Consider the following 14,490-nt stretch of genomic DNA (forward strand, 5'->3'; position numbering starts at 1 on the left):
AACATACTAGCACTTTGGAACCACTTCCTTCTGTTTACTATTTTACATAAATATCTATCATACCTATTGTAACCATTTGAGTTATTGTACCTTACGGCCCTCCACTAATTTACTACTAGATTGTTTTATTTGCATATTTTCAATCTATATATTTGCTCCTTATCTACTTTGTACTGAAACTGCTGCATAATTCATTCCCTCAGGATAAATAAAGTTCTATCTTACTCCATAATGTTCTACCAGCACTTTTTCAGGTCACTCTCCAATCGTTCAGGGTTATGGAGTACAGACTCCCAGGGCGATTGAGTACAGAGTACTGATATAAACATGGTCTCATGGGGATGGGGAGTGGTGTGGATAATAGCTTTCCTTGTTGGTGGGAGGTGCTGAACTAAACCTCTGATCCCAGGTTAGTGTCGCCAGGAGGGTTAGGCAGAAACGCCAAACGTATTTGAAGACCAAGGAGTCATAAACAAAACAGGGAAAGTAGAAGCTTGTGGGTTTACTTACCTTGTCCCCTTTAAAACCGGGCAGGCCAGGGTCACCGGGGTCGCCCTGTCGAAACATTAACCCCACAAAGTTGACTAAATACATCTCTATAAAACTTACAATAGTAATTTAGTCATCATAAACCACGCCATACAAGTACCATCTAGTTCTTAAAGATTCTACAGAAAATGTATTTAACATACCTGTCAGGTATCTAAACTGCAAATGTAAACATTATGTTGCATATTTTGTATTTCGTCCTTGAATTAATAAATCAAGCAAAATACCTTGAATGGGTAACCTACTCGGCACCAGATGACATTCTGATTGTAAAATAATAATGAACATTTTAAAATAAAAACCAATGACAGGAATACTGTCAAAGCTTTATAAATCCTTCTTATTTGTTTAGTTGTTTTTTTTGCCTTTCTTACAACTGCTATATGCCTTATCCACATAGCGGCCATCTTGGTCCAAAATGCTAGCGTTAGAACCAAGATAGAACCAAGATGGTCACTAAGGCCAATGAGATCCAACTGTAGGCAGCAGCCTTAAACTGACGAACCCCCGTAAACCCTGTCTTAAGCTGACTTTTGGCCTGATTCCTGCCCGCCCCTGAAAAGTGAAAGGCTTCTTTTGAAGAACAAAAAAAGCCCTTTCTTTCAACCCGTCAGATGCCAGTTAGGTTTTTACAAGCTTCTTACAAGGCCTTGGGTATTAGTGGGATAGGGCCTTGGCTTTTAACCTGCTTGGCCTCATTTGTAGTGCTCGGCAGAACCGCAAAGACACTGCTTCTGTTCAGTCTCCTGGCCTCATAAATACCAGCCGGTTAGTAGAGAGAAACCTCTGGAGGGTTCCTGACAGAGTGTTGATCCCCACGGCCTGTCATCTAGCAGAGTCTACTGGTGGGGACTGGGGCACATTGACATAACTAGTGCAGTGGGATTCTTAGCTGACTCAACTCCACTCTGACAACTAAAATTGAATTTCTAATCATGAAATGCCAACCGTGAATAGCCTTCAGGGGGCATTGAGAAAAGCAATGCCCTTCAAAGCTATAAGGAGAACCTAACCTGCCCTATATCAAGCCAGATCCAACCCAAGCCTGCAACGCCTCAGGGGCCGGCAGACATCATAAAAACCTGGACCGAACTTTTGGAACACAAATGGGAAGGAAGAAGAAACCAATAATGGCCTCCCAGGCCTTCATCCCTGGTTTGGCGTGACATCCTCTCGTCTTGTTCTCCACGGATGGGTTTCCTCATGCTAATAACGCCCAGGGATTCTGATGCTTTTATACGCCAGCAAGACGCCGGGGAAGCGCGCCCAGATGTCTGGGTTGAGTTGTGAGTCTGATCCACGCCGACCCCGAGGTGACCTTCACCTCGCTGACCCGGTTGACCCCGTGGTGTCCCGTGTGTGCTGGAAGGTGTGGTACAACTGCACCAATAGGACCGCTTGAAGGGCCCCTTAAGTACTTCAGCCGTGGTGGTGAGTGATGGTATGACAGACGGCGCTGACACTTACAGAGAACTTCAAAGACCCCTGCAGCAACATATGTCAGAGCGGCACAAGCCTCGCCTTGATCACACTCAGGTTGTGGTTGTGGAGGGACAGCTGTAGTGATGTTTGTGGGAACACCACATGGGCCACATTTGCTTTTTCACGAAAGCTGGCACACTGGTTTCTGAACCCTCACCTAATAGGCATTGACATCGGTTAACATACAGTTAACCTACCAAGGAAAAAGGCTTTACGACTAGACTGAGTGAAGGCGTCAGATCCTAAACTATGCTCTATAAACTGCAGATGTGTGACGCAGACTCTTCAACTCTTCAGCATAAATAGTCTAGTCTCCTTCTAAATAAGAGTTGAATCATGCGTTTGCTTGAATACATTAAACCATTTGCGAGAAGATAGGGATCGCTCTGAATTATGTCGAAGTCATAGAATTGGCACAACAATAAAAGAGCCGAAGCCCAAAGGAGGGGGACGGCGCCACTCACTTCTGTCCCTGGAGGTCCCATGCGTCCAAGGGCCCCTCTCTGTAGCCTGTACCAGTGGCCGTCTGAGCCCAGGGCCACGTCCTTGTCTCCGGATACGCCACCGATGAAGCCCTGTTGCTTTTCATCGATGGCGTTGTCCAAGCTGACGCTCCTCTCCCCGGGGACCCTCTTGCCTGAGGGGGTCCCGGCAGAGCCAGGGGAGGAGCCACCCTCCTGTACGTCGTCTGCTCCAGGGTTTCTTGTGTGATCTCCAGAGGGGATCTTGCCATCAGGGAACGTACCAGAGGGCTTCTCGGGGCCGGTCCTTGTGTCTAGGTCCAGGATAATGTCCCCCTTGGGGGTTCCAGGAAGCAGGGATTCCCCTCTGGCCCCCGAGTCGGTCTCCACCCTCTTCCCGGTGGTGGTGTTCTCCTCCAGGCCTTTGGAGGGAGCTCCGGCCTTGCCCTCGTGGTGGCCCTTTGCGCCCGTCCTGGGGGGCTTCCACTGGGGGTTGAGCTGACCCCCTACCCCCTGGAAGACGGGGTTGAACAGGTCGGTGTCCTCGTCCACCACCAGGACGACCCCCTGGCCCACCGAACCTTCTCGACGGGTCCCTGAAGGCACGGTGCCGTCGCCTCTGGAGCTGCTCCGAAGCAGGAACGCGTTCTGTAGAGAAACAACAACAACATCTTGGTTTTAATTATTTTTCTAATGGGGCAATAACTTTATATGATGCTGCGGTTTAGCCATTCTGAAGTCTAGTGTCACTGTGGTGTTGATATGCGAGATCAGCCTGTGACAAAGAGTTGCCATGTTGTTTTTTGCTGCGTGTGAGGGTCATAAATATGGTTGGACTGTGTGTCTGGGTGGCATAATGAATGATGTTTGGGAAACTAGAACGCAAACATATGTTTTGGATTTTGTTAAGAACATACCGAGTAATTTTTGCTCAAAAGATGATAAACCTCTTGTGCGACACCCTGATATTATAAGTATTTACAATAAAGCTTCACTCTTATATCGATTCAATCAGTTTCTGATCAACTGCCATACATACAACATAAACTCAGAGGGAAAGGTTGAACACACACAAGTGTTAACAAATCTCTGCTGTGTTTCACATTAATATGCAATATTCTCTTCTGTGTTTGTTAACAGTAGTTGTGCGATCTCATTCTATGTAAATCTCTTTAATGTACATGCATTTTATTGACTTCCACAGGGAAACAAGATTGTTGGGTCAAGTCTGGATCATAACTCTGTTTTATTTTACAGCCTGTTCACTCTCAATACAACCTATGTTGCAACCTACCCTGTGGCTACATATGTCTAATTCTACCAATGTATGTATGAAAGTGTATGAATGTACTTTGAGGCTACAGAGAATACACTGTTCATATCAATCCTTGTTTCTCTTCCAGCATAAACCTTGCCATTCAAGCCCTTGTAACGCCATATTTTTCCTGGGCAAATATGTGTCTTGGATTACAGTCTCGTATTAACCTAAATCTACTGTCATTCTGAACTAAACTGCAAAGCATAGAGCTCAGCACACACATGCGTGCACACACACACACACACACACACACACACACACACACACACACACACACACACACACACACACACACACACACACACACACACACACACACACACACACACACACACACACACACACACACACACACACACACAGGCCCATCACCATTACATGTTTCAAACAAACCAAGAATCTCAGCCCTTTTAAGGTGAAAGAGGTGGCAGGATTTCATAATGAAAAACACACATTTAGATTTGACACACAAACTGGGGCCTCCCCTTGACTGATGCGGTCATACTTTAGTGCATGCATTACACGTTTCTGAGGGGAAACACACAGACACAAACAGTCAACCTTACTCTGACCCAGACTGAGCAGGGAGCCCGGGGATTAACCGTGCCCTAAGTGTGGCCAGGCTGAGGATAGCCAGCCACAAGTTGTAAGTTCTGCCTCATGACCCAAATGGGTCACGCCACAGAGCTGTAGGAGGAGATATGGGAGGCATGAGGAGAAGCAGCCTGTTGTGACAGAACAGACTGCACAGACGGGCGTGTGGGGGAGCGGGGACCCCTGCAGGAGGGAGGGGAGTGTGAGGAGGTGGGATACTCCTCAACCAGAAGTGTGGCAACTTGTGGAGCTGCTACATACACACTATTTTTTTGTTAGTTGTTTGTTAGTTGGCAAATTGTTGTAAATAACCTAGGGGAACCTAAGGAAAGTTTTTTGATGTCTAAAGGTCTTTGTTTTTTTTTGCAAAAAATAAAACATTAAACTGTAATAGTAATAAGAATAACACTAAATTCAGATTTGCTTCCCTCAGATCTGATCTGTGCCCTGATGGTTTACCCGTGGTCTCACCGGGTAAATGATCAGATCTGTGACGAGAGATGTATGGGATGAATGAAAGAGATATGAAAGTAAAGTGGAACCGAAAGCTGTTAAGCAAGATTACGCTCTTCCCAATGTGCAGGAATCGAATCTTTGTAAAGTAACATTTAAAAGCAAAAGTCACCTCTACTATACACTATAGTGACAACTTTTACATTGAAACATGGAACTTAGCACCAATGAACAAAAGCGATTAAAAAAACAACAACCCAGAACTTAACGTTAACGTTAATAACATCATAATTACACTGGCTTCCGCTCTTGTTTCAGAGCCAGTAAAGAACTGCAATAGACATCAAACTCAAATCCAAGGTTTAAAAACAAAGCCCCTTTATCTGTCCATCAACACAGAGCGTCATTGGACTGCGAGGACTTGCTGATACAGTGACACTGGATCTTGCCTGCTTGCATAAACCTCTCTAAAGCCTGTCTGTTAGCCGGTGCTTCAGATAGAGCAGAGCTGCACTACTTAGACTCTAGCTCCAGGCAGTGTGGGACCTGAGGCTGGGATGATTTGGTATCTGTTGATACAGACACACGGTCATACATCATAGGAGCTGTAGAAAATTATGTCCGATGTGGGTTTATTATGTCAGAGATTTGAAGGCTTCAATTGTGACAAGTATGCCACACACACACACAGCTTATTGAAACGTGAACATACACTTCTAATTGAACACACTCTGTTACACACACACCAAAGGTTCTCAGTACGCATAGCAGTTGTCAACGCAGAGACAAACTCCCCTACACACAGCCCCACACACACACACACACACACACAGCCCCACACACACACACACACACACACACACACACACACACACACACACACACACACACACACACACACACACACACACACACACACACACACACACACACACACACACACACACACACACACACACACACACACACACACACACACACACACACACGGCCTAAATCTAGTCCAGACACAGGTATGCAGCAGATCTGTGGCTGGTTGTGTCTTGCAGGCACAGCTATGAAGAATAACCAGGAAGCATCCAGCCACCAGATCAAAGCCATGCTTCCAGGGAAACAGAAATATATACTGAGAGGGAAACGCATAAAAAGAATAACAATAATATGTACAAAAAAAAAAAAACGTGCAATTTGCCAGAGACTGGAAACACGTAGAACATGAGGGATTTAGGAAACGATACACAGAAACAGGCCAAGAAACAGGTGATAAAGGAGTTGGATGAAAGGAGTTGATTAAAACAGTGTGTTTGGACGTGTGCTTGGATGAACACGCGGCTGTGCGTGGCAGTGAGAGTTGTTTGTTGACATCTTACATGTGTGGAGCAACAAGAAGAAGAAGGAGAAGCAGCTGAATGAACTGCATAAATAAATAATATTTACAGTAATAAATAAGTGAAAACCGAATTTAGCTGTTTTTTTCCTGTTTTATTTTCTTCAGGTTATGCATGCAAAGTCATGCATATTTCAGATAATAATACATACATGTTGAAGGTGGTTAACATGTCCTTACATACTTATTTGACAGGATGTGTGATGCATGTCAGCTGACTAAAACTGAAAGTATGTGTAATTACATGTTTTTTATACTTATTATCTTCACTTTTTTTCAACATAAACGCTGAGGACAACTACAGAATCGTTACTTCCAGCTTAGTGGCACCACCAACTTTTACACCACTGAAAACAAAGACATTGTTAGACAGGATTTTGGACATGCATACAAAGTATGCATGTGGTAACCTTACCGAGCCATTGGCAGGGTAACCCAGGGCAGTACCTTTCTGTTCAGTATCCCCCGCCCATCCACACCCGCTCCATTTAAATCCAACAGCAGCCATCCCAGAAGCAGGTACAATCCCAGACAACGCATGATGGCAGATCCACACTCACACAGGATCTGTCGGGGGTTCAGGTACACACACTGTCTTTGTACAGACAGGCAGACTTCAGAACGGTAGGTTGATCCAAACATGAAGACACACCCACACCTTCTAACCTGGGTTTGGGCTTTTTTGAAACACACTGTAATGCCCTTGCTACACAGACTATCGATCAATCTGATGTAAGGAGTGCCTGTGACATGAGCCCAAGGGCGGTCCTCACAACCTGTAGTTTCCCCAAAAGTGTTTTGGAGCATGAGGGATTGGACCCAGACAGACGCCAGATAGAAAGATAGATGGATAAATAGATACGGAAGATATATAGAGATTCAATAGAGACAAACATACAGACAGACAGATACAGTAGAATCTCAGATAGAGATGTAGATCCACAAAGAAAGAGATACAGATCTGCAAGGTTTCCAGTTGCACACCAATACACAAAGCAGAAGAGAAAATACTTAGAATAAATAGCAGAAAAAACGAGGTAGATAGACAGATTGAGATTGGTAGCAATAGTGGAAATAAGTAGAGTAGTTGTTAAGTAGTTAAGTAGTTGTGGTCGTGGGCATACACATCTTGTGACTGGCAGGATTCACCAGAAATATGAATCATACCCTTGAGGACTTGCAAATGGATGAGTGTGCTCAAACGTTTTAAAGGGAATATTAGCAAAATAAACTAGATGCATAAACTATAGCCGCTTCCTAGACTGAACGATTATTCCAGTTCCCATTTATATCAATTTGTGTCAAACAATAAAACACAGAGCAAGACACAAGCTTGGATATCCAAATCAGAAAATGACAAAACAAAAAGGATAACCCTCATCAAACTAGATTGAGAGTGACAACAAGCATCAAATTGATGGCACGATACAACGATCACAGTAATCCAAAATAGCAATTTGGAGACATCAGTTTTGTATTTGAGAATGACTTCCCACTGTGTAGGAAACTGCTGGATGGCGGCAGAGAGATGGAGCAGAGAACATGGATGAGAGAGATTCATGATTAGATACATGGCAGAGAGACAGAAAGGAGAACGACAGAGGGAGAAAGAGAGAGAATTATAGAGAGAAAGAGCAAGAGAGATAATCCTGATCAGATACATGGCAGAGAGAGGGAGACCAAGAGAGAGATAGAGAAACATGACCAGATATATGGCAGAAAAAAAGAAAGAGAGGTTGGAAGAGCAAGAGAGGGAATAGAGAATAAAGAGAGATGAGGGAAGGGCGAGAGACAGAGTTCTGACTAGAAGTAAATACAGAGATAATATATTGAGTAATGATAGAGTGCAAATGGAAAGAGAGCAAGAGAGATTACGAAAGAAAGATAAAGAACAAATAGAAAGGGTGATAGATAATTCGTTCTCAGCCCCCAACACCACAAAAAACAAAAACTCTCAGGGGAGGTGGGATGAGCCACACTGGAACCACATGGATCCAATGCTGGGGTGGAGGGGGGGACTGCGGCCCCCCAGCGCAGAAGGGCTCCACACGGAACCGCCGCGGCTCAGACACAACACCGAGGATCATTCACCACCACAACATACCGGAGCCTGGCCTGATTTATCATCCACTGCGAGGAGGACAGGACAGTACAGGGGTGGGGCAGTGGGCCTCGTCTGGTGCTCCCTTCTGAATCAGAGGGCTGGGGGGGGATGACTTAACGTCTACAATGTGCAAACAATGAGGAGAGGTGATCTGGCATGGAGCGCCGCCGCTCTAGATAATTGGGAGTGAGAGAGAGGTCAATATGGGGCGGCGTATAGGATGCCAGGATGGCCACAGGGCAGATGTTACAAATATGTTTTTGGAAACTCCATAGCGTATTTCTCCTCGTTAAACATCCCACACATCTATTTCCCACCCGCAAGATTAAATACCTTCCAGAGCTTCTTCCCTTCTGAGGGAGTGTCGGCCACAGTTTGAGTCGGGGCCCTTGGTGCTAGGGTGGGGACCCTCCAGGACATCCTCCCCTCCCCAGCTCTGGGTTGATTAAAGATGGGAGGCTGGTTCAGAGTGAGGGGGTGGTGGGTGTGATGTGGGATGTGGGTAAGCTCAGTTGCTAATGAAGCGTTTTTTAGTGACCTACGTGACCTAGCAGCACGTTGTGTTCAACATGGCTGATTGATCGTTCCTGTTTGGAGGCCGTGTCTAAACAACGGCGTGAAGGAAGAAGTAAATTATACACCTAAGCAGGTCGAGGCTTGAGGGATGGTCTATGCTGGAAAGTGAAACAAGTTGACCACACCACAAAAGTCAAGACTCATTGGCTTTCTTTTCTTTTACTCTTCAGGCTCTGTTCCCACTCTTCCTGGTCTACCCTGTCAAGAGGGAATTTCCTTCCAGAGTTACTGGATGTCGGTTCTAGATCTGCCAAACTACTTAATATTGCCATTACCGTTCTTGTTCACATCTTTATTCCACATAGAGATTTTTTTATTCTTACTCACTTATTCCTTATATTTAATTATTAAAATTAAGAGTAGACAACTTATTTAAGAACATGTTTTGTCATATTTTTGGAAATTATCTTTTCTGAATCTTGAACTTGCGATGTCTATGCCTCATGCCCTAATGGCCAATAAACGCTGCGGGGGGCAGGCCGCAATCCTCTGCACTGAAAGAGGACGTTAGCCGTCACCAGACATACAAAATACAAAAGCCTTTCCTAGAACTGGGGATGAGGTCGACAGGTTTCCCAGCAGAGCTCCTGTGTGTACAACCCCATGCCCTGCCTAGCCCTCTGCCCTGCAGGGTCAATGAAGGATGCCGTCATGAGATAGGGTCTACCATCTCCTGACAACGCCTGGAGATATTTATCCATGTGTCTCTACATCATTTACATAACCCTTGTTCTCTCGGGATCAGTCGTCACTTGTTCTCACGCTATCATTTACAATCTGAACTATCTATCACCCTGTCTACCATTAGCTTATATCTCTCCATTATTTACATTTCCTTCTCTCTCCTTCATGTATGCCTCTCTCTCACTCTCTCCTTCTTTATCTCTTTCTCCATTTACCTCTCTCCACCATACCCCTCTCTCTCTCTCTTCACCATTACACCTCTCGCTCTTCATCATTACCTCTTCCCTCTGGTGTCTTAAAAGTAAACAGATAACATCATCCTAAAATCTCCATAGCCGGGGAAGAACTCCAACAAACAGAACAATCTGTTCCTCTGGGTTCCCTTCGCTGATTCACTCGTCCTTTTGGTTGTTTCTTTCGAATGATGCATGTAACATCACCAACACTGAGCGGGGCCAACACGCGGCTATAGCTCAGCTAAAGTAGCGCTATGCTAGAGTCGTGCTAGTCCTTGGGGCGTCCGGGATGACTGTGTGGAGGATTGTGTTGGAGAGCTACACGCTCTACCCTGCCCGCGCAATTAAACATTTCTGCTGACTGAAGCCAACCAGCCAGCAGTATAGAGTATTGGATGGAAAGACAAAGTGTGTCATAAAAGGGTCACAAAGGAGGCTTTGTGATTGGTTGGTGTAGGAAAGTATTATTCTATGAAAATGCAAACAGGTCGTAAGAGACAGAGGATGGAACAACTTACACAATATATAGTATGGGATGAGGAAGGCGGGAAAAGTGCTGGGCTGCAAAAACGGACAGCTACAAGGTAAGGGTTGCAGTCCCTGGCTTGACATTGTTTTTAGACCCCGAGGGCTGTCATAATGTTTTCATTACGTATTGCGTGTGTGTGTGTGTGCATACAAGCATGTGAATTGCTCTAGCCCTGACAACAAAGGACAAATTGATTGCCTGACCGCATAGATAGACGCATCTTTTCATTGGACCTCTCAAACTATCAATAGCGGCACATCCTTCTCACTCTGTATGGAAAGTTGTGGGGATAGTAGACCCATCCAATGTGTAATCAACCACCAAATATGTGTGTCTTGTTGTGCCAGGAAAACAAAGGCAAGCGTCAAAGTGGAAACCCCCTAATCTTAATCTCTCCATCTCATAAACACATCAGTAGAGACAATGTACAGATATAGACTCTATCTGTAGACAGCCTGCAGCTCTGGCAGAAACAAACAGTGCCAGCTTGATCTTCACGAGACACTGCATGGGTCCTGATGGACGAGCAGCGCCATGGGACATGTCAGAGTGATGGATGGACCTCTGGTTTCTAGTTCCCAGCAGATGAGCTGCCTGCATGGAGGTTAGGTCCAGAGGGGGTGTGAGAGGAAACCGGCTGGCTTGCAAAAGCACATGGAAAGCATGGGCCACTGCAAGCCACGGGCCTGCATCTCTCTCCCTCCCTTTCGTTGAAAGAAGTGTTTTTAAAATGACAACGTTTCTTTGGAGGTTTCGTTTGTGTTATTTATGTTAGGCGCTCTCCAAGCCAACTGCAGGGCAAGTTCTCTGTCCAAGAATCATATCGTTTAACGGTACAGTAATGTCTCGTGTGTCAATTGACACGCGAGACATTGTGATGAATTCTCTCTTGTTATACTGACCTATGTTTCTCTGGCTCTCTCTCCCATTCCAGCGCTCTCTCTTTCTCTGTGTCTCTCTCTCTCACTCTCTCTCTCTCTCTCTCTCTCTCGTACTACATCTATCTCACGTTATACTGATCTATATTTTTCTTTGACTCTCTCTCTCTCGTTCTAGCTCTCTCTCCCCTTCCTGGTACATTGATATACTCTCTCTCCTGCTTTAGGTCTCTCTCTCTCTCTCTCTCTCTCTCTCTCTCTCTCTCTCTCTCTCTCTCTCTCTCTCTCTCTCTCTCTCTCTCTCTCTCTCTCTCTCTCTCTCTCTCTCTCTCTCTCTCTCTCTCTCTCTCTCTCTCTCTCTCTCTCATTACACCAATATAATTTCTCTCTCTCACTCTAGCTGTCACTCTCACTCTTGTTCCAACACGCCATGTCCCACTCTCTATCTTGCCTCTCTCTCTCTCTGTCTCGCAGACCTCTGTCAAAGAGACAAACATTTAAACAATTACGTTTACAAGCGAGTAACCTTCTTCTCGAGAATAAAACAACATCCCTGCCAACTGTACTCCACATCACACTGCAGCTCCCAGTCTGGTGGTCACACGCCGTACCTCCATTAGGATCTCTGTGTGGCCCCGCCCATCGCTCTGGCCCAGTGATTATGTATTTATGAAGTTCAGTGACCTCCTCTGTGCTGTGGAACGTCTCCATCGTGGGTTTGGTGATGGGGCCACGGGGCTGCACAGAGCACCTGTCAGGCGCCCCGGCAGACACGAGGTACCTTCTCAATCAGTAATGTTCTGCTTCAAAGAGCAGCGCCGGCAGACCCCAGAGAGGGGAGGGGAGAGGGGGAGAGAGGGGGGAGAAGAGGGAGGGGGGTTCTGCAATGTGCCAGCGCTTTGGGGCTTTCTTTTTTTGTTGGACTTCCCTCCAGCACACAGACATGCTGAGTGGATCCAGGCACTGAGACGGTGTAGCTGCACCAGTCCAGACGGTCAGGAGATAATCAGCCCCAGACCCAGTGGAGGGAGACGGGGTGGGACGGGGGGGAGGAGAGTGAGGGACGGGGGCAGAGGCAGAGAGGGAAAGAGGGAGAAAACCGAATAGATAAGGGATAAAGAAACGGAAGAAACGCAAAGAAAAGAGACAACGGCTGCCAGACAGAAACGTAAAGAGAGCGTCGCTAGAAAGCAATAAAGCCCCAAAAAATGAATAAAGGCATGACATAATGAGACAAAACATGAAAACCAGAGGGGGAAACAGTTTAGGTTGTAATTATTCACAGACCTGAGGGAGAAACTGTGGGATAAAGGACGTTAAACATTCCCTCGCTACAGCTTTCTGCTAGTACAGAACGCGGCAGATGACCAATGTTGATGAGCGTGACATCGCAGCGACAGCGCTCGCATCACTGGCACCTTACGTCACGCACCACGGTCCCGTTCACTCCCCGAGATTGCAATCACTCTTTTCAACGTTTATGCCTACGTATATACTGTGTCTTAAAGAAAACCAGACCTCCCTGAGGATCTCAGACATTTCGAACACAGAGCAAAATGTAAATAGACCCAGCTATGTTTCTCTAGCTGCATGGGCGTCCATCTTAGGGTGTTTTAAAAACATGCATTCAATGCCAACCTTTCCCCCCCTTTAATCATGTGCTCATTTCTTAAAGATGGTTATAGTCTGGTCCAGTGTAAACATCCTGGCTCTGCATTTAAATACATGTGTTTTATTTGGTCTGAGAATATGTGCTGGGAAAACAAAATTGCTGTATTACTGATTACTGTAAAACAAAAACGCAAACCAAAGACAGATTATTTTCATTAAATATGACTTGCCAATGATAGCATTTAAATTGTTTCAATTGGCAAAGAATGTGAGGATAACTTTATCTTACGATAATATATGAATTACATAAAATATAATAAATAAATAAATGTCACATTGAACTAATTTCAACACTACTTGTAATTCCCATGAATAACATGGATATCAGGACATGTGTTATCGTGCACAGCACACACACACACACACACACACACACACACACACACACACACACACACACACACACACACACACACACACACACACACACACACACACACACACACACACACACACACACACACACACACACACACTTTGTGACCCAACATATACACTTGAGATTTAGTTTGCCAATTGTCTCTTGCCTTGCATGTTTTCGCACTCACTCTTGCTAATCGTGCTAAGAACCGCACAAACACAGCAAAAACAGCAACAGACATAACAGTTACACATAGAGAGGTACATCACTCAGCGCAGGGGCCTGCATCAGGAGCAACACTGCACCAGACTGCTGACTACACTGCCAGACTCAGGAACAATACAGCTTGCAAAATCAGTGGTGTGTGTGTGTGTGCGTGCCCATATTTGCGTTTATGTGCATGTATATGGTTGTGTGCATACACAGCGTGCCTGTGTGCATGTGTCACTAGCTGGTCATCTGCCTTCACTCAGCCCTCCAGAACCTTCCTGGGCTAAGTGCACCGACCAGCTCCCAGCTGCAGAGCCAGGAAGCCCCGTGTTTTTCCCAATCACTGAGCTAGCTAAGCCCTGTGTTAGGGGAACTGGTTAAACAGATCCTGCTGTGAGGCTCCACAGGTTAAACACACACACACTCGCACACACCACCATCATGGTGGGTTACTCACCGAGGAGGAGCGGAGGAGCAGGCTAGACTTGTCCATGGCGCCCCCCTCCAAGTTCTCTAGGTCATTCGAGGACAGGAGGAACTCCTGCATGGGAACAGAGTGAACCACAGACTCAAACAAGGTCATCAATAAAATCACATCGGCTCACATTTATAGTTGTCAAATAAAAAAAGCTGTCCTACCAACAATCATTCTATCGACCCCCGAAGCCCCTCCCACTCACGCCACCCAGCCAGCCGAGCTACGCCAGTAACCGTCGCGCCGTTGCACAGCCAGAGGTGACAGAAAACTGTCTGGTTTTTCACACCCTTGAACTGGAAGGGGCTCAATCTTACACATTTGGACTTTAAAAGTCACATCTCAGCGATGGTTCATCTCGACAAAGTTTCAGTGTCAGACTCAACTGTGATTGATCCGTTCAGCACAAGAGATGGAGCTTAGCACACAGCAAGAAGAGTGTCACCCTCAACAGAGCTAAGCTGCATTTGATATCTCCCACTGCCCTGATTTTTTATAGATATGTCAAACTTTCCTGATCTT

General features: G+C 45.7%; 1 protein-coding gene across 3 annotated transcripts in view; it reads right to left on the reverse strand.

Moving 5' to 3' along the window:
- si:ch211-196i2.1 (collagen alpha-1(I) chain) overlaps positions 1-14,490 on the reverse strand; it is an 82,229-nt gene that overhangs the window by 42,140 nt on the left and 25,599 nt on the right. For 2 of the 3 annotated variants that reach the window (XM_060037956.1, XM_060037955.1), the window contains exons 6-8: positions 13,951-14,034; positions 2,496-3,140; positions 511-555 (exon numbers count right to left, since the gene is read on the reverse strand). In XM_060037956.1, coding sequence (XP_059893939.1) covers positions 511-555; positions 2,496-3,140; positions 13,951-14,034 — 774 coding nt within the window. Of the gene's footprint in view, positions 1-510; positions 556-2,495; positions 3,141-6,691; positions 6,864-13,950; positions 14,035-14,490 lie in introns of those variants that run through there. The other variant, XM_060037957.1, reaches the window with a different exon arrangement.

This window comes from Gadus macrocephalus, chromosome 19 (assembly GCF_031168955.1).
Source record: "Gadus macrocephalus chromosome 19, ASM3116895v1".
In the NCBI taxonomy this organism is placed as follows: domain Eukaryota; kingdom Metazoa; phylum Chordata; class Actinopteri; order Gadiformes; family Gadidae; genus Gadus; species Gadus macrocephalus.